The sequence below is a fragment of the Leptonychotes weddellii genome, chromosome 2 (assembly GCF_054177405.1).
Source record: "Leptonychotes weddellii isolate Sample4059 chromosome 2, ASM5417740v2, whole genome shotgun sequence".
Taxonomy (NCBI): domain Eukaryota; kingdom Metazoa; phylum Chordata; class Mammalia; order Carnivora; family Phocidae; genus Leptonychotes; species Leptonychotes weddellii.
The window spans coordinates 28,979,462-29,004,638 of NC_138370.1; the positions used below are offsets into that span (position 1 = coordinate 28,979,462).

Genomic DNA, 25,177 nt, shown 5'->3' on the forward strand with positions numbered 1-25,177 from the left:
GATTCTTCCTTGAAGGAATCTGTAGTCTTCCTTGTGCTATAATTAAGTACCACAAGAAAGTAAATCTTAATTATATGTGAAAGAAACTATCTAGCTGGAGGAGGTATCTGAGTTGAGCCCCGAAAGATAGATAATTTTTGGCTTCTGGGATGAATGACAGGGAAAGGGATAGGGGAATCTGTAATTTAGGAAGCAGGGGAAAAAAAGGCTGGTATGTGGGACGCCTGGGTGGCTCAGATGGTTAAGCGTCTGCCTTTGGCCCAGGTCATGATCCCAGGGTCCTGGGATCGAGCCCCACATCCGCTCCTGGCTCAGCGGGGAGCCTGCTTCTCCCTCTGCCTCTCCCCCTGCTCATGCTCTCTCTATCTCTCTGTATCTCAAATGACTAAATAAAACCTTAAAAAAAAAAAAAAAAAGGCTGGTATGTATCCATATGTTTGGCTAAAAATTGGGGGTGTAAAGGGAAGTCACAGGATATAAAGTCCCCAAAGTACCAGAAGCAGGTTGAGTTTGGATTATGCTTCACAAGAAAACTTTGAAGACTGAACTGGCAGAAAAGGGAGAGCAGAATGTAAGACATGAAGAAGAAACCTACACCACGGCCAATGAGAAGGGAGAGTTGAAAGAACTAAGACTGTATAGTTCTGTTGTTTTTAAAAAATGTATTTATTTATTTATCTTAGAGAGAGAGAGAGAGAGAAAGAACGTGTAGGCATGCTTATAGGGGGAGGGGGGGAGGGAGAGGGAGAAAGAATCCTCAAGCAGACTCCATACTGAATGCAGAGCATGGGGCTTGATCCCGGGACCCTGAGATCAGGACCTGAGGTGAAACCAAGAGTTGGACTCTTCCTTTTTTTTAAAAAGATTTTATTTATTTATTTGACAGAGAGAGAGACAGCGCGAGAGGGAACACAAGCAAGGGGAGTGTTAGAGGGAGAAGCAGGCTTCCCATGGAGCAGGGAGCCCGATGCGGGGCTCGATCCCAGGCCCCTGGGATCATGATCTGAGCCGAAGGCAGACGCTTAACGACAGAGCCACCCAGGCGCCCCGAGAGTTGTACTCTTAACCGACTGAGTCACCCAGATGCCCCAGACTGTGTAGTTCTTTTTTTTTTTTTTTTTAAGATTTTATTTATTTGTCAGAGAGAAAGAAAGAAAGAGAGAGAGAGAGAGAGAGCGCACAAGCAGAGAGTGGCAGGCAGAGGGAGAAGCAGGTTCCCCACTGAGCAGGGAGCCCAATGCGGGACTTGATCCCAGGCCCCTGGGATCATGACCTGAGCTGAAGGTAGCTGCTTAACTGACTGAGCCACCCAGGCGCCCCAAGACTGTGTAGTTCTAAGTGATGGGAATTTGTAAAGGTGGGGTGTGACTGTGTGTGTGTGTGGGGGGGTGCTGAAGAAATGAGTTAAGGACATGCAGGAATTTTTTTAAAGATTTATTTATTTATTGGAGAGCGAGCGAGTGAGAGCTTGCTCCAGTGCGCAAACGCTGGAGAGGGGACAGAGGGAGAGGGAGAGAGAAACTCTGAGAAGAAGACTCTGCATGGAGCCCGATGTGGGGCTCCATCTCATGACCCTGAGATCACAATCTGAGCTGAAACCAAGAGTCAGATGCTTAAATGACTGCACCCCTAGGCACCCCAAGATGTAGGAATTTTGAGTCATCATGTTATGGTGGATCATTTACCAAAAGTTGGCAATAAAAGAAGCTTAAGGTGGAAGATTATTAGCTATTTGTGATTCTGAAGTGTTAATCAGGACACTGTCAACAGGCAGTTGGAAATCTAAGACTGGAATGTCAAAGAGGTCAGAATTAGAGCAATTTTGGGTAAGTCCACAAAGAGGACTTATTATTAAATAATTAAATAATTAAATATAATTATTAAAGTCCAGGAGCTCTCCTAGAGATTTATTTATTTTATAAAAAAAGATTTTATATATTTATTTGACAGAGGAAGAGATAGTGAGAACAGGAACACAAGCAGGGGGAGTGGGAAAGGGAGAAGCAGGCTTCCCGCTGAGCAGGGAGCCTGATGCGGGCTCGATCCCAGGACCCTGGGATCATGACCTGAGCTGAAGGCAGCCACTTAACGCCTGAGCCACCTAGGAGCCCCTCTCCTAGAGATTTAAAGAAAGAAGCATGGAGCACCTGTGTGGCTCCGTTGGTTGAGCGGCTGGCTCTTGATTTCAGCTCACGTCATGATCTCAGGGACCTGGGATTGAGCTTCACGCTCAGACTGGAGTCTACTTGGGATTCTTTCTCTCCCTCTGCCCTCCACCCCCCGCCCCATGCGTGCTCTCTCAAATAAATAAATCTTAAAAAAAAAAAAAAAAGAGGAAGACCAAAGATAGAACCTAAGGGGCCCCTATTTTAGGGAACAGTAAGAGTTGGAGAGGTGAGAAAATCATCAAGTACCAGTGCTGGAGAAATCAAGAAAACAGAATTAAGAATATTAAGAATCCAGTGGTAATAGTATCACAATACTGCAGAGGGGAGGGAAGAACCCAGAAGAATGCATCAAACTGCTGCCTTTTAAGAATGCAGCTTCAGCAGTGTGATGACAACAAAAATCAGATTGCAGGGGTTACAGAGGAGGTCTACTGTAGATGGTCAGGAAGTAGAGTCAAAATGGAAAAGATTCAAAAGGTTTGGGGGTAAAGATACGAAAAAGGGATGGGAGTTTGATGAGGAGACATAACTGAAAAAAGTATGAGACGGATGGACAAGAATATACATGAAGGGAAGGATCCAGAGGGAGAGAGAAGATAGGAGAGTAAAAGGGTATTAACAGAAGAAATAGTGGGAAGAAAGAGTAATAAAAGACACAGACTGAAAGGGAGGAGTACTTCCTACTCAGATGAGAGGATGGGTGAATATATAGAAAGATTGAGGAGAGAGGAGGAAATAGTGTGTGTGGTTGTGGGGACAGCGAAGGGTGCATAAGAAATGGTTTCAAACTTTTCAGTAAAGGAGGAGGCTTGGAGTCTACAAAGAACGGGTTAGAGGGTTTGAGAACAAGAATTATTTTTAGTAGAATGGCAGAATGTATTAGGGCCCTCACATAAATCAGATATATAAAATGAAAGATGGGGCCAAAACGGCATCCACAGGTGACTAAAATTGAAGATTTCATTACATATTACAGATGGGCTTGTGTAATTGTTATTCATATACAAATATGGTCCAATTCACACTACATTTTCTTTCAATAGCAAAATCACTAATTTGGATTTAAAGTATGATTTCAGACAATGAGAAAAGGAGAATATGATCAAAGACTCACTTTTTATTATTTTTTAAAGGATTTCATTTTTAATCTCTACACCCAACGTGGTGCTGAACTCACAACCAAGAGATCAAGAGTCGCATGCTCTACTGGGTGAGCCAGCCAGACGCCCCATGGACTCACTTTTTAAATTTGCATACATAGTAACTGTGATTGTTGTAACTTGTTTGGAACTGTGTAAACCATTTTGCAGCAATTACAAGTTAATGAGACAGACCACAGGATTAAAACGATTAGGAAATGTTGCTTGAGGAATAATTCACAGATGAGAGTTTAGAAAAAGGAAAAACAGGAGTCTTTCTTTTGTACAGGACTGAACTCATCCTCAGGACAATGACCAGGAAAAAGGGAGGTCTTCTTAATACAAGTAAAAGAAAACTGCTGAAGAGAAAAATAAGTTTGAAGTGATTCAGCCTTTTCAGAAGTCAATATCTTTGTCCGGCAGTGATTTCTACTACCATAACCTGAAAGTGCTAAAGACTGCATTGCAAATGGCTACACAGCATAAAACCTATGTTTACTGCCAATTAAGTCCAACCGCTGTTATCTTATAATTTTCGTTTCTTAATGAATCCTTTCTCTAAGTATTCTCATTCATCCACTAGTAACAACCTGGTACTTCAATATATTGCAGGTGGGAGACAGTGGACGTGGGGAGGGTCAACTCTCATGTTTGAGTCTTAGCAGCCGCGTCCCTCCAAAGGAGGAATGAATTCTACAGTTTGTGGCTTATCGGCCCGGGGACTGGTGGAGGCTGCGAGACGCAGGATAGAGATGGTCGGCTAGGAGGTGGGCAAACCTAGTGTCTTGTGGCTCTTCCCTCACATGTGGAACATGTCAACGCCGAACACCCTGAAGTGTGCTAAAAACACCGCCCCCCCGCCCCAGACTCATTCCACGAGCTCCCCCTGAAGAGGTACCCGCCCAGGAGGAAGGATCTCAGCCCAGACTTCATCCAGAGGAGACGAGCTACTCACTGTCGATGTCCTCTATGAGGCTGGCGGTGCCGGGCATATAGTTCATTTTGAGCTGAGATAAGGCTGCAGGGTACAGCGGCGGTGGGCCAGTGCGTCCAACACCTCCCTTCTCCGACCACAGTCGCCGCCTGGGCGGGACCGGGACAGGAACCCGGACCAGGAGCAGCACGTCTGCCCCGGCTTTCAGCAGCCGGGGCCTGCCGGAAACGCCTCCATATTATTCCCACCCACTTCCGGTATCACGTGCCTGTCCTCAGGAAGAGGCGGGGCTGTCGTGCGGTCCCGGAACACCCATTCCCCATCCCTGATAAAAGGGGAAGAGGAATCTAGATTGACTAGATGATAAGGAAAATGTATTCTCCCTTTTAAGAAACACGGTGCTGCCCCTCGTCTTCTTGCTTCCCAGACCCCCGAGTCACGGAGCTCCGTCCTTCAATTCTCAGACTCGGCAGCCGAAGGGGCGGGACCGGGCCTGGGATTGGCTGTTGTCGGCCGACCCCTTTCCCTGCTGTCCAGTTCCTCTCCTCGGCTGGCGCCTGCGCTGTGGGGTGGCTGTGGGGGGCGGGAAGCGCTACCGGGCAGTAGAGCCCATGTCGGCCTTGAGGCGCTCGGGCTACGGCCCCAGTGACGGTCCTTCGTATGGCCGCTTCTACGGGCCCGGGGGTGGAGATGTGCCCATGCACCCACCTCCGCCCTTGTATACTCCTCGCCCTGAACCTCCCCAGCCTCCCATTTCCTGGCGGGTGCGCGGGGGCGGCCCTGCTGAGACCACCTGGCCGGGAGAAGGCGGAGGAGGCGATGGCTACTATCCCTCTGCAGGCGCCTGGTCAGAAACGGGTCGAGCTGGAGGAAACCACCAGGTAAGCTTTGCACCATCTGTCCCAGGGGGTTCCGATAAGGGGAGTCTTTGGAGGGTGAGGGCCATTGGGATTGATAAACCTCCAGAGTTCGTAATGGATCAGGTTTCGTATTTGTTTTCCTTATGGGGGGTTGGAGAGACAGACTGGATTTGTGGCTGGAGGGATATGCTTGTGTTCTCTTTGCGTCTCCTTTTCTGCTTCGACCATGATAAATGTGTCTGTTACCATTAAAAAAGGAAGAAAGATCCTGCGCTGACTTGCTAAGCTAAGTAGCAAGCTGCGGAATCTCTCGCCTTGGATTGATGTTGGGCTGGAGTGACCTGGCCAAGCTTTTTGAGCTCTAACAATTTATTCTGCGTGGCTCATATGGCTGGCTCTCCCCGAGAAGGGAGGTGGCTGCAGCCCCCGCTGTCACTCAGCAACCCCTCCCGACGGGAAGGAACTGAGAAGGAAGAGGAGGGATCGGGCATTTAGCCCTTTGCCCCTAATGCTCTGCCCAGGGTTGAATCACCAATACTCACCTTTACTTGGATTGTTAAATTACGTTGCGGCTGCAACGTAATTGTCATTACAGCCTCCCTGTTTTATGATTTAATAGTTGGCTCCGAGAGGCTAACTCACTTGGTCAGTAGAGATATCCCTGGCTTTATTGCCACTTTGTTTTTTAGGAAAGACCTACCTTAGTGTCTGTTTTTACTAACTGAAAGAAATCTGAAAAGGAGTTTTGCTTTTAGGAAAAAGGGTGAAAAGCGAAAATAGCTTCAGCGTTTGTTTTGCAGCAAGCAGTTGTAGAGGCCGTGCGCCACTGGGCAGTGAGAGTGGCACCGCCAAGCTCCTGCCCTGGGAACTACACTCAGCATCTCAGCATCACAGTGCGGTAGCTTTGAACTGTGTCTGTGAGCCTCGGTGCTTTATCTCAATCTATTTTGTGCATCCGTTGGCAAGATATGTCCTAAGGTAGCACAAAAGCCTAAGAAAGGTTATTTTGGGGGCTGGGAATGCTAAAACATTTTTCATAAAAAATTAATGGTAATTACTTTTTCGCTTTATGCCATTTTGGCTTACAAAAGATTTCATAGGAATGTTCTACTTTCAGATAGCAGGGGAAACCTGTACACTCGGACTTACAACATTTTGCTCCTTGTCTTCCTGCCAGAAATACACTTCTCTTTTGTTAATTCAGTATTCTTGGCAATGAATTATTATATGGTCGGGGGCACACCTCTCTTTCCGTTCAGTAATTATAATATCTTCATGGGTTGAAAATGTAGTGGTGAAATTCCCATAAATTGCTGGTGGGGATGTAAGATGGTTCAGTGCTTTGGAAAATAGTTTGGCAGTTCCTCAGAACGTTAAGCATAGAGTTAGTATATTACTCAGCAGGTTTGCTTTTAGATATGTACCCAAGAGAACTGAAAACATGTCTACTTAAAAACTTGCATGTTTTTATGAACAACAAGCATGTTCATGGCAACATTATTCAGAATAACCAAAAAGTGGAAATAACCCAAATGGCCATCAACTGATGAATAGATAAAATATGGTATATTTATGCAATGAAATTATTTAGCCGTAGGAAGGAAATTAAGTACTGATACATTCTATGACGTGGATGAACCTTGAAAACATCATGCTACATGGACAAAGATAGAAAGACCACACACATACTGTATAAGTCCATTTATATGAAATGTCCAAAATAGGCAAATCTGTAGGGACAGGAAGATTAGTGGTTGCCAGGGGCTGGGGGACTGGGGACTTTGAGATGATGGTAAAGTGTATGGGGTTTGTTTTGGGGGTGATGAGAATATTCTGGATTTAGATAGTGACGATGGTTGCACAACTTTGAATGTACTAAAAACCATTGAATTGTACACTTTAAAAGGGTGGTTTTGGGGCACCTGGGAGGCTCAGTCAGTTCGGTGTCTGGCTCTTGATTTCAGCTCAGGTTATTGTCTCAGGGTCCTGAGATCGGGCTCCGCCTCAGACTCTGTGCTCAGTGTGGAGTCTGCCTGTCCCTCTCCCTCTGCTCCCCCCCCCCCCCGCTTGCACTCTCTCTCTAATAAATAAATAAAAATAAAATCTTTTAAAAAGGGTGAGTTTTATGCTATGATGGTCATATCTTTAAAAAATTTTGTAAGAAACAACATGCAGTGAGAGATTAATTGTGAAGAAGGGTTATATTTGTGTGTGTGTGTGTGTGTGTAAATCTGGAATAAGTAGGCTTCGGAACTTTTATCCCATGGTAGATTAGAGTGATAAAATGCTTGGCCTATAAGTAGGCAAACCATACCAAAGATCAGTGGAAAGCAAGGAGGAGATGAACGATAAAGAGATGACTTCTCCTTGGACTCGCAGTATTCTTAAAACAAGAGTGTGTTTTCTGGGCAAGGTTAGAGAAGTTCAGATTTTAGAATTGTGTAGGGTGTTAGTAATCTGTACACCCAACGTGGGGCCCAAACTCACAACCTCAAGATCAAGAACGCACATGCTCTTCCAACTGAACCATCCATGCACCGCTATCTATCTTACTTTCTGAATGCATTTCAAAACAAGCTGCATAGATTTGAAAGACATTTTTAAAGGTATATATCAACTGGAAGTGAGGGAAGCCAGAGAAACATTAGGTGATTCTGAGGTTTTAGTATTTCCTAGGAATAAATGTTTCATAGTAATAAAAAGGAAGAGGAACAGGTTTTTATGGGAAGATATAGTTTAGTTTCATACCAGAAGAACTAGTGATTGGTTAATAGAGGAGCTTAAAAAAATACAAAGACTTGGCAAGGGTTTGTGTACTGCCTTTATTTCACTTCTGTTGGAAGCCAGTTATTCACCGTGGTTACTATGTGCCAAGCTCTGGATGTAATGTATGTGATTGATGAGACAGAAGTTTGTGATTTTCTCTTTTTGTTTTTGTTTTTTGATGCCAAATTTTATAGTCTCTGGTATCCAGGAGTTGTTGTCTATAGGAACAAAACAATAGATGTGGGGTCAGGTGGGTGATGGGGGATGGAGATGGTGATTTGAGAGTCATCAAAGCTAAGCATATTTGAATTACCAAACTGGGTAATGTTCTCACAGGAGATCTTTGAGAGTAAAATAAGTGACAAAGAAAGAGGATTCAGAAGAAGACAATAAGAGAGAATACTTGGAAAGATAGTAGGGAAATCAGGAAAGTCATGCAGTGCAAACCAAGCAAGGACACAATTATTTTGAACATAAGTGATACGAGAACTGAAAAGATGCTGTTGGATTTGGCAATTGAAAGGGTCTTGTTGATTTTAGTGGTGGGAGTTTAAAATAGTGGGAGGTTTGGGTGCCAAGACAACACCCAGGTATGTAAATGATACTTCCAGAAGTTAGTAAATGAGAAAGTGGTTACTTGACTGCGAACCAGGATCGGGGAAATAATTTTTAGGATTAGGTGGCTTGAATATGTTTGTAAGCAGAAGAGAGTAGGAAGAAAGATGCGAACAAAATAATGGAATGTGGCTTGTGGAGAGAGGGATGAAGAAGTGAGGAAGAGCTGGAAAACCTTTTTTTCCAAGCTAAAGGCGGGGGGGAATCAGTTTGGAGGTGGAGGGGAGGGACATTAAAAGTTTATAACTCTTGGTGTCCTTGGCGAAGTAGGAGGCTAGGTCATCTGAGAGGAGAGGAGGTGGAATAGCATAAACGGGGAACTTGATATGATAAATGTTTGAAACAGGTGCCAGGGGAAGTGGGAAATTGTAGAGAAGCCTGGGAGAGACCCAAATGAGATTGAAAAGAAAAACTTGGGATGATGGTCAGCATAGGAACATAAAGTGCTTTTGTAATGATTTGGGCATATATAGCTAAAAATAATTTTTAATGTATTTTTCTAATAATTTTTGTCTAATTCTTGTGAACAAGGTAAACAAATTTGTAAATGGAACTTAGTGGCAGCACTAGTCAGATTCCTCTGCTGTTAGATTTGCTTGGGTTGGGGTTATTTTTTGGAGGCATGTTGGTAAGTCACTTTGTAAATTTAATCTTGTATATACTTCTACAAAACTAGTTCTAAGATAAATATGAAAGAAGTTGACTCCAGCCTTCATCTGAGATTTAGGTGTTTCTTCTCAAAAAGGAAGTAAATGAATTTGTTATCTTCTTGCATAATTTTGATCAAATTTCCAGTGCAACAAGAACTTTAATTCACATTAATTACTGCCTCTTGTGAAAACCTTTTCTCATTTTTGTCTGGTTTACATCACCTTTTAGCACCTTTGTCTAGTTTCAGACAACAAATAAAAAGTTTGGAAAGAGTTAAGCACATGATAACATTGGCAACTTGGATTATAAAACAGATCAGCTTCAGCCAGCTTCCTGTGAAACCAAATGATATTTCATAGAATTATGTCATTCAGGTTAGGAGGGCCTTGAGCTGCAGACTTTCATTGTTACTGGGGATATTTTTAGATTTGTTCCATTTTGTCCAAAGGGGAGGAAAAAAAGCGAAGACAGTCTTTTTATTAAGACTTAATAAAATTAATAATTCTTGCCACTTCATTGAAGACATTCTCCCATCCAAGTACTAAGCAGGCCGGGGCGCCTGGGTGGCTCAGTTGGTTAAGCGACTGCCTTCGGCTCAGGTCATGATCCTGGAGTCCCTGGATCGAGTCGCGCATCGGGCTCCCTGCTCAGCGAGGAGTCTGCTTCTCCCTCTAACCCTCCCCCCGTCATGTACTCTTTCTCTCTCTCTCATTCTCGCTCTCTCAAATAAATAAATCTTTTAAAAAAATAAATAAATAAAATGGTACCAAGTACTAAGCAGGCCAACCCTACTTAGCTTCTGAGATCAGACGAGATTGGGCGTGTTCAGGGTGGTATGGCCATAGACAACGATCTAGTTTTCATTTTTAAAAATTATGATATATTTATATTCTGTAAATTGTACCTTTTTAAAGATACAGTTCTATGAGTTTTGACAAATGCATACAGTCATGTAACCACTACCATAATCAAGGTATAGATAATGACCCATCTTTTAAAAAAAAGATTTCTAGGATAAGATGGAAGATTTAATTTTCATTCATTTCTAAACCCTATTAAAATTATAGAAAAGTAACTTTCTCATTTGTTGTTTTAAGTGTCATCTCATTTGCATAATGTTTGTATATGTATGTATACACATATAAAATGTACTCTGTATTTTGAATGTATTTCAAGTCAGTTACAGTCATTATTTTTATTGCTTAAATGATTGCATGTCATGCGAATGGGAGTCCCTTCTTCTTGGCTTCTGAGTCCTTTTGACATGACCCATTGATTTTTGACAGCTTCCTTGATTTCTGGTACAAGATGTGCCAGGCTTATTTTGTATGTATTCTGTCCCAGACATAATGAACCATTCCTTTAAGAAAACCTTGTTTTTTTTTTTAAATGTAAGATTATATTTAGAAGCATATGTCAGGATCCAGGGCAGGAAAACAGAACCTACACTAGTTCTTTTAAAAGAGAGATTTGGGGGCACCTGGATGATTCAGTCAGTTAAACATCTGACTTTTGATTTCAGCTCAGGTCATGATCTCAGGGTCCTGGGATCGAGCCCTGCATCAAGCTCTGTGCTCAGTGGGGAACCTGCTCCCCCTTCCCCTCCCCGACTCAAATAAATAAATAAATAGATAGATAGATAAATCCTTTAAATAAAAGAGAGAATTTGTTCTGGGAAATTAGTGAAGTGGGCATTGGTGATCTCAGAAGGCAAAAAGAGAAAGTGGAGGTAATACAGAGATGGTAAGTAGGAAACAGCTACAGTTCCTAGGGCTGGGGAATAAAGAGAAGAGGTTGGGTTATTAGAACCTGCAAACTTGGGAGAATGGCCTGGTGGAGCTGGAACCCAGAAGGCACTACCTAGCTGGCACTGGTCTCTGAGGGAGTTCTGGAAAACCAGAAGAATCTGGAGATTGCTACTCACTGCCACCCCCAGGTGGAAGGGTGTTGCTAGGCTGACAAAGACAGAAACAGCAAATAAGCAACTGGAAGGAGCCCAGAAGTCCCTTCTCTCCTCCTCTAACTTAGTGCCTCCTATTGGCAGAACTGAATAGTAAGTAACCAAGCTGCAAAGGAGAAATGTTTGGACTGCCAATCCTGCAGGACAGAGCCAATTATAAAATGCTGTGTTGAGGGACAATAGCTTCGTAAGTCGTACAGAAGTTTAATTTGAGTGCTAGGTATCCTGATTGCAATTGTGTTATCACTGCTTCTAGACCTTTTGGTGGACAGTTAATGAAATAGGGTTTTTTAATTAAAAAGTTTTTTTTAAGATTTTACTTTTAAGTAATCTCTACACGCAGTTTGGGGCTCAAACTTAAAATCCCGAGATCAAGAGTCGCATGCTCTGCCGACTGAGCCAGCCAGGTGCCCTGAAATAGGCCTTTTTTAGATAGAAAAAAAGATGAGTTCATATTTATATTAATTCAAATTTAACATTACAAATTATTTTTATTTCTTTGTATTTGTTACTTTTCTCTTATATGGAATATCTTGGTTACTAACAATGTTGGGATAATTACAAATACTTGCACAATCCTACAATAATATATAAAATAAGGCCAAAATAATGCCAGGTTCTAGTTCTGGCATGACAGTGTGAGGAGCTCTGTGGACCCAGTCCCCAGTGAAACTGGTGAAAACTATTTTTTAAAAACAACCAGTTAAAGTCTCTGTAAATGGTTTTAGGGTATATAGCAAATGAATAAACATTTATTCTAGAAAATCTACTCAAACTCAGAACAGTGAGAGTCTGTGCTGTTTGAACCAGGACCTGCTCCATTTCTCCCCTCAGAGCAGTGAGACAAACTCCATTCCAGACTGGTGCAGCCAAGAAAACAGGGCTCCCTCTTCTCCCAGCTCCCAGTCAGAGGGTTATCATGCTGGGAGGGGCAGCACGTCAACATTTCTCATCTTGCCCCCAGCTATTGTTGATGAGACCAAGTTCCAGGCAAGTGTGGTTAAGTAATGCTGGTTCCCTCCTCTGCCCGGTACCTACTTGAGGATGGAGGCTTTATTTTGGGCAGGGCACTGCTGAGAATACTAGGGCTCTGATCACCCTTACCCTGGCTTATAAGGCAAGCTGAGAAGCCCTGAGGCTACAGCTCTTTCCTCCACCAGGTGCTCAGCTCTTAAAGCAGGATGTCTTAGAGAGGCATACTATTGTCCCCCCAGCTGCAGAGGGTGGCTCAGACATTTTATTTGGAGGCAGAAGCAGACTGTAAAACAGGTAGCTCCTAATCTTTTCCCAAAGGAACTGACTTTATTTGCAACGGAGTGTGGTGTGGAGAAGCTGAAGCCTAAGGATGTTCTCGAAAACTGTGGAGATTGTTGTGAAAGGCAACTGGGAGGAGATTTGTAGATTCATGGGACATCTGGTCTAAACTGTAGACCACCTAGTTTGCTAGAGAGAACCAGGGAAAGAAATAGCTGGGAGAAGCCCTTTGGGGTTAGAACAAATCTTAAACACTGACTTTGAGACCTGTTTCTTCCAAGAAGCCTAAATTTTGGTTGGATCAGTTTGTGGAACAATTTTTATCCCAGGGTGTGGAGCTTTAGCAGCTAGGTGTGGTGAAGGAAAGAAATACACACACATACACACACACATTAAAGAAGTTAAAATGTTAGAGTAGAAAATATTCACTTAAGGCAAAAGAAAGCAGTAAAAGAAGAATAGAGGAACAAAAACAGATATGAGATAAAGAAAACAAAGAAGATCCAACTCTATGCTGTTGTGAGATAATAGAAAAAATATACATACTGGTCTCTGTCCTGGGTTCCTGGCGCAGAGCTCCTGAAACCCTTGTAAATTCCTAAATGAAAAGAGCACTAGGAGGGCGCTTGGGTGGCTCAGTTGGCTAAGCAACCGCCTTCGGCTCAGGTCATGATCCTTGAGTACCAGGATCAAGTCCCGCAGTCTGCTTCTCCCTCTGACCCTCCCCCGCTCATGTGCGCGCTCTCTCTCTCTCTCATTCTCTCTCTCAAATAAATAAATAAAATCTTAAAAAAAAAAAAAAAGAGGGGCACCTGGGTGGCTCAGTCATTAAGCGTCTGCCTTAGGCTCAGGTCATGATCCCGGGGTCCTGGGATCGAGCCCCGCATCGGGCTTCCTGCTCGGCGGGAGGCCTGCTTCTCCCTCTCCCACTCCCTCTGCTTGTGTTCCCTCTCTTGCTGTGTCTCTCTCTGTCAAATAAATAAAATCTTTAAAAAAAAAAAAAAAAAGAGCACTAGGAGTATTTTTGTTCTAATATTTGGTCTATGACCCCAGTTCCTGACACAGGGCTCCTAAACCCATTGGAATTTCCTGGGTGATACACTATTTTTTGTTCTAATGAGGTGTCTCTGGGTGGTCTCCTGGATGGCTCCTGGATGGGGCTGGTCACCAGAAAGACCAACCCATGATTAGATGTTTGGAGTTTTCAGTCCTGGTCCTCATTCTCCAGAGAAGGGAGAGGGGCTGGAAGTGAAGTTAATAATCAATCATGCCTACATGAGGGAGCCTCCATAAAAATCCAAACACAGTGGGGTTCAGAGAGCTTCCAGTTTGGTGTACATATCTACATACTGGGAGGATGATGCACCTTGACTCCATGGGAACAGAAGCTTCTGTACATGGGGTCCTCCCAGACCTTGCCTGCCCTATGTATCTCTTCATCTGGCTGTTCATCTGTATCTCTCTCTTTTTTTTTAAGATTTTATTTATTTATTTATTTGACAGAGAGAGAAACAGCAAGAGCGGGAACACAAGCAGGGGGAGTAGGAGAGGGAGAAGCAGGGCTCCCATGGAGCAGGGAGCCCAATGCAGGGCTCGGTCCCAGGACCCTGGGATCATGACCTGAGCCGAAGGCAGACACTTAACGACTGAGCCACCCAGGCGCCCCTCATCTGTATCTTTTATCATATCCTTTAATAAACTGGTAATCGTAAATATTTCCCTGAGCCGGGTGAGATGTACTAGCAAATAATCAAATCCAAGGGGGAAGAGGTGATGAAAACCTCCACTTTGTAGCCTAGTGAGACATAAATTGTTGGTAACCTGGAGACCTGGGGACCTGTTGCTTGCGATTGGCATCTGAAGTGGTGGGGGGCACTCTCATGGGACTGAGCCCCTAACCTGTGGGATCTGATGCTATTTACAGGTAGATAGTTTAACTGTAGGACAGCCAGCTGGTGTTGCAGAATTGCTTGGCATGGGGAAAAAAATCTCACATCTGGTGTCAGAAGTGTTGTGAATGTGGTAATAGCATGAGAGTAAAGGAAAAACAGAGGAGTAGAAGGTTTTTCCCTCTCAGCTGTCTGTGGGAGACACACTTCAGATGTAAAGATACAAATGGCTTAAAAGTAAAAAGAGGAAAAAGAAATATGCAAACAGTAACTAGAAGAAAACTGTAGTGGCTATATAGTATCCAAGAGGTAAACTTTAAAACAAAAGATGTTACTAGGGATAAAGTGGGACGTGATAAGAAGGGTAATCCATCAGGAAGATATAATAACTATAAAAATATGTGTACCTCATAACAAAATACCAAAATACATTAAGGAAAAGCTTACAGAAATAAAGGGAGAAAATAGTTCAATAATAGCTCAACAATTACTATCAGTCAATAATAGAGACTTCAGTACTCCACTTTCAGTAATGGATAGAACAACTAGATAATAAGATCAACAAGGAAATAGAAGATGTGAACAACCCTGTGAATCAATTAGACTTAACAGACATATATAGAACACTCCACCCAACAATAGAATATATATTCTTCTCAAGTACACATGGAACATTCTCAAGATAAACCATATGCTAGCCATAAAACAAATCTTAGTATACAAGGATAGAAATAATACAAAGGATGTTCTCCAACCATAATGTAAAGACATTAGATATTAATAGCAGGAAAGACCTTGGGAAATTCACGTCTATGTGGAAATTAAATAAAACACTCCTTAATATTTTTTAAAGATTTTATTTTTAAGTAATCTCTACATCCAACATGGGGCTCAAACTTAAAACCCCAAGATCAAGAGTCACACGCTCTACCAACTGAGCCAGTCAGGTGTCCCTTAAATAAAACACTCCTAAACTAGCAGGTCAAAGAAGGAATCAAAAGGGAAATTAAAAAATACTTTGAGATAAATGAAAATGAAGACCGTATACCAAAATTCTTAAAATATAGCTAAAGTAGTAGTACAGCTTAGAAGGAAATTTATAGCTATAAATGCCTGTATTAAGAAAGAATAATGATTTCAGGGCACTTGGGTGGCTCAGTTGGTTAAACGCCTGACTCTTGGTTTTGGCTCATGATCTCAGGGTGGTGAGGTCGAGCCCCATTTGTGTGGGCTCAGTGTGGAGTCTGCTTGTCCTTTTCCCTCTGCTCCTCCCCCCACCCCCCATAAAGAAATAAAATCTTAGGGGCGCCTGGGTGGCTCAGTCGTTAAGCATCTGCCTTCGGCTCAGGTCATGATCCCAGGGTTCTGGGATCGAGCCCCACATTGGGCTCCTTGCTCCGCTGGAAGCCTGCTTCTCCCTCTCCCACTCCCCCTGCTTGTGTTCCCTGTCTCGCTGTGTCTCTCTCTTGTCAGATAAATAAAATCTTTAAAAAAAAAGAAATAAAATCTTTAAAAAAAAAAGGAATAATGATTTCAAATCAATAACCTAAGCTTCCATCTTGACACTGGAAAAAGAAGAGCAAACTAAACCTAAAGCAAACAGAAGGAAGGAAATGATAAGAGTGTTGGGGTACCTGCCTGGCATCTCGAAGAGTAAAAATTAATGTAAGAGAAGAGAAAAACAGTAGAGGAAATCAATGCAAGGAAAGGCTGGTTCTTTGCAACACAATTGATGAGTCTTTAGCTAGATGGACCCAGGAAAAAAAAGAGAGAGATTATTAGAATCAGAAATGAAAGAAGGAACATTACTACTGATCTTACAGAAATAAAAATCATAATGGAAAACTGTTGGATAATTTTATGCTAATAAATTAGGTAACGTAGAAGAAGTTGGACAAATTTCTAGAAAGATACAAACTACCAAAACTAACTCAAGAAGAAATAGGAAATCTGAATAGACCTATAACAAGTAAAGAAATTAAACTGGTAATAAACAAAACAGAAACTACCCACAAAGGAAGTCTAAGCCCAGGTGGGCTACTGAATTCTACCAAACATTTCAAGAACTGATACACCAATTCTTCACAAATTCTTCTAAGAAATAGGAGAGAACATTTCTAAACTCATTCTGTGAAGCAATTATTACCCTAATACCAAAACCAAAGACATCACAAGAAAAGAAAACGGGCAATATCTCTTATGGATAGGGATGCAGAAGTCCTAAAAAAAAAAAAAAAAAGTAAACCAAATCCAGCAACACATAAAAAGAATTATATACCATGACCAAGTGGGATTTATCCCAGGAATGCAAAGTTGATTTAACATCTGAAAATCAATGTAATATACCATATCAATCAAAAAACAAAACCTCTATGATTATTTCAATAGATGTAGAAAAAGCATTTGACAAAATCCAACACTTTTCTTGATAAAAATCACTCCAGGAATACAAGGAAATTTCTCTAATCTGTTAAAGGGCATCTGTAAAACACCCTCAGCCAGCCAACCGCATGTTTAGTGATGTAAGACTGGATGCTTTTCCCTAAGATCAGGAGCAAAACCAGGATATCTTCCCTTGCCACTACTATTCAGCATTGTCCTGGAAGTTCTAGCTAGGGCAATTGGGCAAGAAAAAGAAAGAAAAAGATGTATGTAACCTATGTCTATATGGAATAGAATGGAGAGTCCAGAAATAAATTCATGTGTCTGTGGTCAAGTGATTTTTGGTAAAGGTGCCAAGACCATTTAATAGAGGGACAGAGTAGTCTACAGTACAACGTACAATACCATGACAACTGGATAGTCATGTACAATCGATAAAGTTGGACTCTCACACCATGTATAAAAGTTAGCTCAAAATGGATCATAGACATAAATGTAAGAGCTAAAACTGTGAAACTCTTAGAAGAAACAAGGAGTAAATCTTCATTACTTTGGGGGCGCCTGGGTGGCTCAGTCGTTAAGCATCTGCCTTCAGCTCAGGTCATGATCCCAGAGTCCTGGGATCGGGCTCCTCGTTGGGCTCCCTGCTCAGCGGGAAGCCTGCTTCTCCCTCTCCCACTCCCCCTGCTTGTGTTCCCTCTCTCACTGTGTCTCTCTCTGTCAAATGAATAATTCTTAAAAAAAAAAAAAAACTTCATTACTTTGGATTTGGCAGTGGTTATGTTACTTTTTTAGGGATTTAAAAGTATGTCACTTTCTATAATTATGTGAAATATTTACAACTGTTCTAAGGTCAGATGTGCTAAACATGGTATATTTAAGGGAAGTCTGCCTTGAGTCCCTGCCCCACAGTGCTGTTTTTAAAAAAATTTTTTTTTTTTTGAAGATTTTATTTATTTATTTGAGAGAGAGCACAAGCAGGGGGAGCTGCAGGCAAAGGGAGAGGGAGAAGCAGGCTTCCCGCTGAGCAAGGAGCATGATTCGGGGCTCGATCCCAGGACCCTGGGATCATGATCTGAGCCAAAGGCAGACACCTAACTGACTGAGACACCCAGGCACCCCCTTTTTTTTTTTTTTTTTTTTTGACAGAGAGAGAGAGAGAGACAGCGAGAGAGGGAACACGAGCAGAGGCAGAGGGAGAGGGCGAAGCGGGCTTCCCGCCGAGCAGGGAGCCCGATGCGGGGCTCAATCCCAGGACCCTGGGACCATGACCTGAGCCGAAGGCAGACGCTTAACGACTGAGCCACCCAGGCGCCCCCCAGGCACCCTATTTTTTAACTTTTTATATTATAAACTTAATTATATGTAAAAGAGAGACTAGTATAATAAAACTCCCAGATAGCTATCACTCGTCTTCAGCAATTATCGGGTAGGTTATTGTTAATCTTATTGATTTATATGCCTACTCTTGGCACACTGTTATGGTAGTTTAAATATATATTTAAATATTTGTTTAGGAGAGTCTTAAGGGCAGGTTTGTGTTGTAATGGGGGTGATCTGTTTGACTAGGAGAAGGAAAGACTGTAACTATAGAAATCAAATTCTCTAGAAGGTAAGAGGTTATGTGGTAAGAGGGATTGGCCTTTAATAGGGCCAAAGGCACTTCATGCTTTCTGGGAAGACAATGGCAGGGTGCATTTGATTTAGTAAGTAGGAAGATGGAGTTTTCGTCTGATTGCTTCTTCCTTTTTAAAAAAAATTTTTTTGGTGAAATATGTGATACAGTTAGTTGTCAGTTGAAAAATGAGGGGTAGGCTAAAATGATATTGGAGATTTGCAGGGGGAAGAGTGACATAGTTGTTCTGGAGAGTGAGATGAATATCCATCCTAAGGAAGTGTGGTATAGTTGCTAGGCAGTGCTGTGTCTAGTTGAGATTTGTGGTCTCTAATTGAGAAAGAAAGCAAAGAGCTCTAGCGTTTCTCTCCACCAGTATGTATGTATGTATGTATATATGTATGTATGTATGTATTTATAAGATTTTATTTATTTATTTGACAGAGGGAGACACAGCGAGAGAGGGAACACAAGCAGGGGGAGTGGGAGAGGGAGAAGCAGGCTTCCCGCGGAGCAGGGAGCCCGATGCGGGGCTCAATCCCAGGACCCTGGGATCATGACCTGAGCCGAAGGCAGACGCTTAATGACTGAGCCACCCAGGCGCCCCTCTCCACCAGTATTTAGAGGAAGTGCAGATGTGAAGGCAGGGGACAGTTGGGTTTAAACTGGGTTGAGTTTTTTCAGGGTGAGTGTATCTGAGGGAAGCAGTGGCAAAGGATTAGGTTTTGGGAAGCTGAGTTAAGGAAGGAAGTGAGGACATGGGTGGGGTGAGGGATAGGAGGGTGAAGAAGTTGTGAAAATGTGGAGTACCAGAGAGAGTCAGTCAGTAGGAGAGAACAGAAACCAGGGTAGTTCTGGAGATTTAGGTATTAGTTCACCACTGCTGGGGTGAGTCAGCTTCAACTCTTGTCTTTTCATCTCTACTACTCAAGATTCAGATTCTTGGTAGAGAGAAATCAATTAGTCAAATACTTACCCTTTAACCAGAGAAAGGAAGGGAGAGCATTAATTGGCGGCATCTGCCTGATTGAGAAATTTAGTAGTTTGAAGTTTGCCTGTAAAATTTTTTTAAATCTTGTTATTCTCTAGTTTCTATATTATGTAAGGGAGATGCTACTTGCCCAACTTGTATAATGTCATATGGAATAATTACGTGCTTTGAAAACAAAGCATTATGAAACTGGTAAGTAGTGCAGTTAAGCTAAGATGGTGATAATTAAACTCTCAGTGATTACAACTGCCAATGAATTTCTTTGTGAAACAATTTGAAGATCTTGTTTAAGCTTAAAACTAAAACTATAAAGTTCAAAGCAAAATAACTTATAGGATAACATGTATACATTAAACTAGACTCTAAAAGGTTTTGAGTTGATCTGGTCTCTTGGAGTTTATTGGCTTACTGCAAATCATTGCTTTAACTCTTGAGTTGGAGTGCAAAGCTGTAGAGATTAACGTTATAGCTAGATTTTCTTCTTGGAGTGTCAATTGTTCTTTATCAATTCCTGATACTTGGATTAGTTGTAGGCTGTCAGCAGAAACGTAGCCATAACAGAAAGTACAGGAATATGAAAAAAACTAGTGTGACATGGGGAGCCTGAGTGGCTCAGTTGGTTGAGCGGCTGCTTTCGGCTCAGGTCATGATCCCAGGGTCCTGGGATTGAACCCTGTGTCGGGCTCCCTGCTCAGGGGGGACCCTGCTTCTCCCTCTCCCTTTATCTCCTGGCTGTGCTCTCACTCTCTATCTCAAATAAATAAAATCTTAAAAAAGAAAACAAAAAAACAAAAATAAAGAACTACTATGACAGGCAAAAGAGTATTGAAGATTTATATGTTTGAAGTAAAGTTTAGTAGTAATACTTTTAAGCTCCAGAGTTGGTAAGATAGGCATATATTCCTCTTAACCAGTGGCAAAGAACTATAATCTTGTTGCATGAATTAAATTGGTAGTGACGGGGTTGGTGATTGGAGAGGGGTAAAGGAATCTAGGTCTCTGGTTTTGCTAATCATGTTGGCATAGTAGAATTCCTTTCTATATCATTTGGCATCATAATGCATAAGAACAGGCTTTTAATAGAATAGTCAATAATTGCTTTGTTCTAGGGCATGTGATTTACCATATAGTATTTCTGTATCAATTTGGTAATGAGAATTTAATAATGAGTGATTTTATAGTAGGGTTCTATTGCTTTTTGTCTCTTGCTTTTTTAAAAATAATTATAGCTGCCTCTGTCAACTATTCATTATGTTATAAGAATATTATTAAAAGTGATTTTTCTCCCCCTTAGGACCAGCCACCATATTCTAGCTACAATTCTAACTATTGGAATTCTCCTGCACGACCTAGGGCTCCATACCCAAGTACATATCCCGTAAGACCGGAAATGCAAGGCCAGGTATGATCTAAAATTGACTGACTTCCTGAATTTATTATTTATTTATTTATTATTTATTATTATTTTTTTAAAGATTTTATTTATTTATTCAACAGAGAGAGAGACAGCAAGAGAGGGAACACAAGCAGGGGGAGTGGGAGAGGGAGAAGCAGGCTTCCTGCTGAGCAGGGAGCCGGATGTGGGGCTAGATCCCAGGACCCTAGTATCATGACCTGAGCCGAAGGCAGATGCCTAACGACTGAGCCACCCAGGCACCCCCCTGAATTTATTTTTTAAAGATTTTATTTATTTATTTTAGAGAGAGCGAGCACAAGTAGGGGGAGGGAGAGGGAGGGAGAAAGAATCTCAAGCAGACTCCAGGCTGAGTTCAGAGCCTGACCTGGGGCTCGATCTCAGGACCCTGAGATCATGACCTGAGCTGAAACCAAGAGTTGGGCACTCAACCTACTGAGCCACCCAGGCACGCCCTGAATTTTTTCTTAATGTATTGATTTATTTTCAAAACCTGTGGCGATTTCATAGTAGCAGTGTGTGGAGTTTTGTTATTTAATGGACTCTGTCTTAATGTTTTTGGCTCAGAAGTAAGGAAATATCTAGGCAAATATTATCTATAGCAAAGGTAGCTTGAGGCATAATAGATTATTTCTTAGGACCTGGAAACAATAAACATACACTATACTTACTTTTTAAGTTTTGAGTTTTTTTTTTGAAATATAATTGACATGTAACATATTAGTTGCAGGTATATAATGTAATGATTCGATATTTGTATATATTGTGAAATGATCACCACAATTAAGTCTATTTAACATCTGTCACCGCATGTAATTATAATTTTTTTCTTCTAATGAGAACTTTTATGATTTATTTTGTTAGCAACTTTCAAATATGCAATACAGTATTAACTGCAGTCACTATGCTGTATATTACATCCTCATGACTTACTTATTTCATAGCTAGAAGTTTGTACCTTTTGACCTCCTTCACCCATTTGTACCCCTGGCCCTGCCTCTAGCAACCATTAGTCTATTCTCTGAATGTAGGATTTTTTTTTTTTTAAGATTCCACATATAAGTGAGATCATATAATATTTGTCTTTCTCTCTCTGACTTATTTCTATCCATGTTGTCACAAATGGCAAGATTTCCTTTTTTATGGCTGAATAATAATAAATTGTTTACGTATACACCACATTTTCTTTATTCATCCATCGATAGACACTTAGGTTGCTTCCGTGTCTTGGCTATTGTAAATAATGCTGCAGTGAACATGGGGATGCAGATACCTTTTCGAGTTAGTGTTTTTGTGTCCTTTGGATATATTATAAGTGGTGGCATTGTTGGATCATTCTGTTTTTAATTTTGTGAGGAACCTCCAAACTGCTTTTCTTTCCATAGTGGCTCTACCAGTTTACATTCCCACCAACAGTGCACAAGGGATTTTCTTCACATCCTCACCAACACTTGTTATTTCTCGTCTTTTTGATACTAGCCATTTTAACAAGTATGGGGTGATATCTTGATGTGTACCTGTTGGCCATCTGTATGTCTTCTTTGGAAAAGTGTCTATTCAGGTTGTCTGCCTATATTCTAATAGGATTGTTTCTTTTTTTCCTATTGAGTTTTTTGAGTTCCTTGTATATTTTAGGTATTAGCTCCTTATCAAATATATGATTTGAAAATATTTTCTTCCATTTAGTAGGTTGCCTTTTCATTCTGTTGGTGGTTTCCTTTGCTGTACAGAAACTTTTTAGTTTGATGTACTTCCACTTGTTATTTTTACTTTTGTTGCCTTTCCTTTTGGTGTCAAATAAATTGTACTCTTATGACAAATACTTAATTTTAAATATTTCAAGTATACTGAAAAAGTACAGAAAATTTGTATATCGTTTTATCCAGCACCTAGCTTTGTCAGTTTTTCAGTTTGCTACATTTGTTTCAGATTATTTTTAATAGATTTATTTATTTGACAGAGAGAGAAAGAAAACTCAAGTGAACACAAACAGGGGGAGCAGCAGGCAGAGGGAGAGGGGAAACCTTCCCCCTGAGCAGGGAGCCCGATACAGGGCTTGATCCCGGGACCCTGGGGTCATGACCTGAGCCGAAGGCAGACGCTTAACTGACTGAGCCACCCAAGGACCCCTTGTTTCAGATTTTTAAAAAGAAGTAAAACAAATACAATTGAAGCCACATATAACACTTCTTTCCATTTCCTGAAGTTATATTTATTATCTCATATGTGTTTTTATGCTGGTACTACTTGTATGTGCATTTACATAGTATTTTTTACCATGTTTTTAAACTTGATATGAGTGGTTTCATACGAGCATTCTCCAGCTTGTTTTTTTACTCAGCATTGTTTTTCACTTCTTTGTTGTACACATTTGAGGCAAGAACTTCCCTGGGGTATGGAATTTTGGAGTTTTGGTATGTATGCTTATTAAATATAACCAAAGTATTTTTCCACAATACCGTTGTGGAAATGAGGGAATGTTTACAAAGTCACTAATAATCCGGCAACCTTAGTAAGGCAATAATTGTCACATTTGCATATTTCCTTCCATTTTTTTTCTGTCTAGATACCATATTTCTATATGCAAATAGTTTTTTTTTTATTGTTTTTTTAGAAGATTTTATTTTTAAGTAATCTCTCTACCCAGTGTGGGGCTCAAACTCACAACCCCAAGATCAAGAGTCGCATGTTCTTCTGACTGAGCCAGCCAGGTGCCCCTGAAAATAATTTTTAAAAACATGATTGTAGTATATTCAAATTTTTTTAGAAATAATCTCTACCCCCAACATGGGGCTTGAACTCACAACCCCAAGATCAAGAGTCACACATTGCACCGACTGAGCCAGCCAGGCGCCCCTCTAGTATATACAGTTTTAAAGCGGCTACATTTAAGCAGCTTTCAAAGAATTTGAATTTTATATTGAGGTCAGAATTCTCTGTAAACTGATGTTCTCTGCAGAATTAAATTTTCAGATCACCATAAAGTATACTAATGTAATTCTCCTGATCGTGTTCAAATAGATAATATATTCAAATTCTGTTCTGATTTTCTGGTGGTATGGAGGCTGAAATAATGAAAATAAGTTTCTTTATGGGGCTGAATAATTAATTCATTAAAAAAATCATGTTCCCTTTTTCTCATTAATTTGGTGATACATTCCTTTAAAACTGATTTTGAGCTAGAAGAGTTTATTAAAGTTAGAGTGAGATTTACTTATGTACTTAAAGAAAACATAACAGTTGATTTTTCATACTGATTATGGGTACTTGAACTTTAGGATAAAGTTGATATGAGATCGTGGAATACAAAATAAAAAAAATCTTAACACAGACTTTCATTTTACTTGTGTCATCTGCATTCCTATGACTGAAATTGAGAAGCAGGCATTGTTATTGCTTAATGTGATATGCTTGTGGTTTGGCCATATTTCATAAAATTCACCCTTTAAATGTACACATCAGTTGTTTTTAGTCTATTCACAAGGTTGTGCAGCTATCATCACTGTTCCAGAACATTTTCATCACCCCAGTTAGAAACTGTATACCTATCACACCATTTTTCTCTTCCCCTAGCCCCTGGCAACCTTTAATATACTTGTTATCTCTATGGATTTGCCTATTCTGGACATGTCACATAAACAGATTCATGTATTATTTGATATCTTATGACTGGCTTCTTTCTTTTAGCATAATGTTCATCCATGTTGTGGCAATGTACTGATACTTCATTCCTTTCTATGGCCAAATACTATCCATTCTATGTATATACCACGTTTATTTTATCCAACATCAGTTGATAGGAATTTGAGGGGTTTTTTTTTTTCACTTTTTGGCTGCTATGAATAATGCTGTTATAAACATTTGTGTGCTCATTTTTACGTGGACATAAGTTTTTTCAGATCTCTTCGTTATATACGTAGGAGTAGAGATGCTGGGTCATACGGTAGCTCTGCTGTGTTTAACAATTTGAGAAACTGGCAAAGTTCTAACAAAGAAAACTGAGGTTCTTTTTTTTTTTTTTAAAGACTTTATTTGAGAGAGAGAGAGAGCAAGTGAGAGAGAGAGCACAAGCATGGGGAGGGGCGGAGGGTGAGAGAGAAGCAGACTCCCTGCCAAGCAGAGAGCCTGATGCGGGGCTTGATCCCAGGACCCTGGGATCCTGACCTGAGCTGAAGGCAGAGGCTTAACCAACTGAGCCACCCAGGTGCCCCGAAAACTGAAGATAGCATTCTGAATTGAGAAACCATGATACAAAAAGACATTGGTCAGAACCTATGACACTTTTTCATTTAATTTGAAGGGGAACTGAGTTGTAAAATGTAGCCTATTAAGAACTGTAGTTAGGAACTTCAGTGAGACAAAAATTGGAATAGTTTTTTTTTTTAAATATTTTATTTTATTTATTGGACAGAGAGAACACAAGTAGGCAGAGTGGCAGGCAGATGGAGAGGGAGAGGCAGGCTCCCCGCTGAGCAGGGAGCTGGATGTGGGGCTCGAACCCAGGACCCCAGGATCATGACCTGAGCCGAAGGCAGCTGC

At 41.1% G+C, this 25,177-nt stretch overlaps 2 protein-coding genes across 2 annotated transcripts in view; one reads left to right on the forward strand and one right to left on the reverse strand.

The window, feature by feature from the left end:
* Window positions 1–4,697, reverse strand: part of LSM1 (LSM1 homolog, mRNA degradation associated) — an 11,664-nt gene extending 6,967 nt beyond the window's left edge. Inside the window, exon 1 of the mRNA XM_006741435.3 lies at window positions 4,263–4,697. Coding sequence (XP_006741498.1) covers window positions 4,263–4,308 — 46 coding nt within the window. The 5' untranslated portion in view covers window positions 4,309–4,697. The remainder of the gene's footprint in view (window positions 1–4,262) is intronic.
* An 83-nt stretch (window positions 4,698–4,780) lies between these two features.
* The window catches only part of BAG4 (BAG cochaperone 4), a 28,194-nt gene continuing 7,797 nt past the window's right edge, over window positions 4,781–25,177 (forward strand). The window contains exons 1-2 of the mRNA XM_081809344.1: window positions 4,781–5,122; window positions 20,519–20,626. Of these exons, the coding sequence (XP_081665470.1) occupies window positions 4,853–5,122; window positions 20,519–20,626 (378 nt within the window). The 5' untranslated portion in view covers window positions 4,781–4,852. The remainder of the gene's footprint in view (window positions 5,123–20,518; window positions 20,627–25,177) is intronic.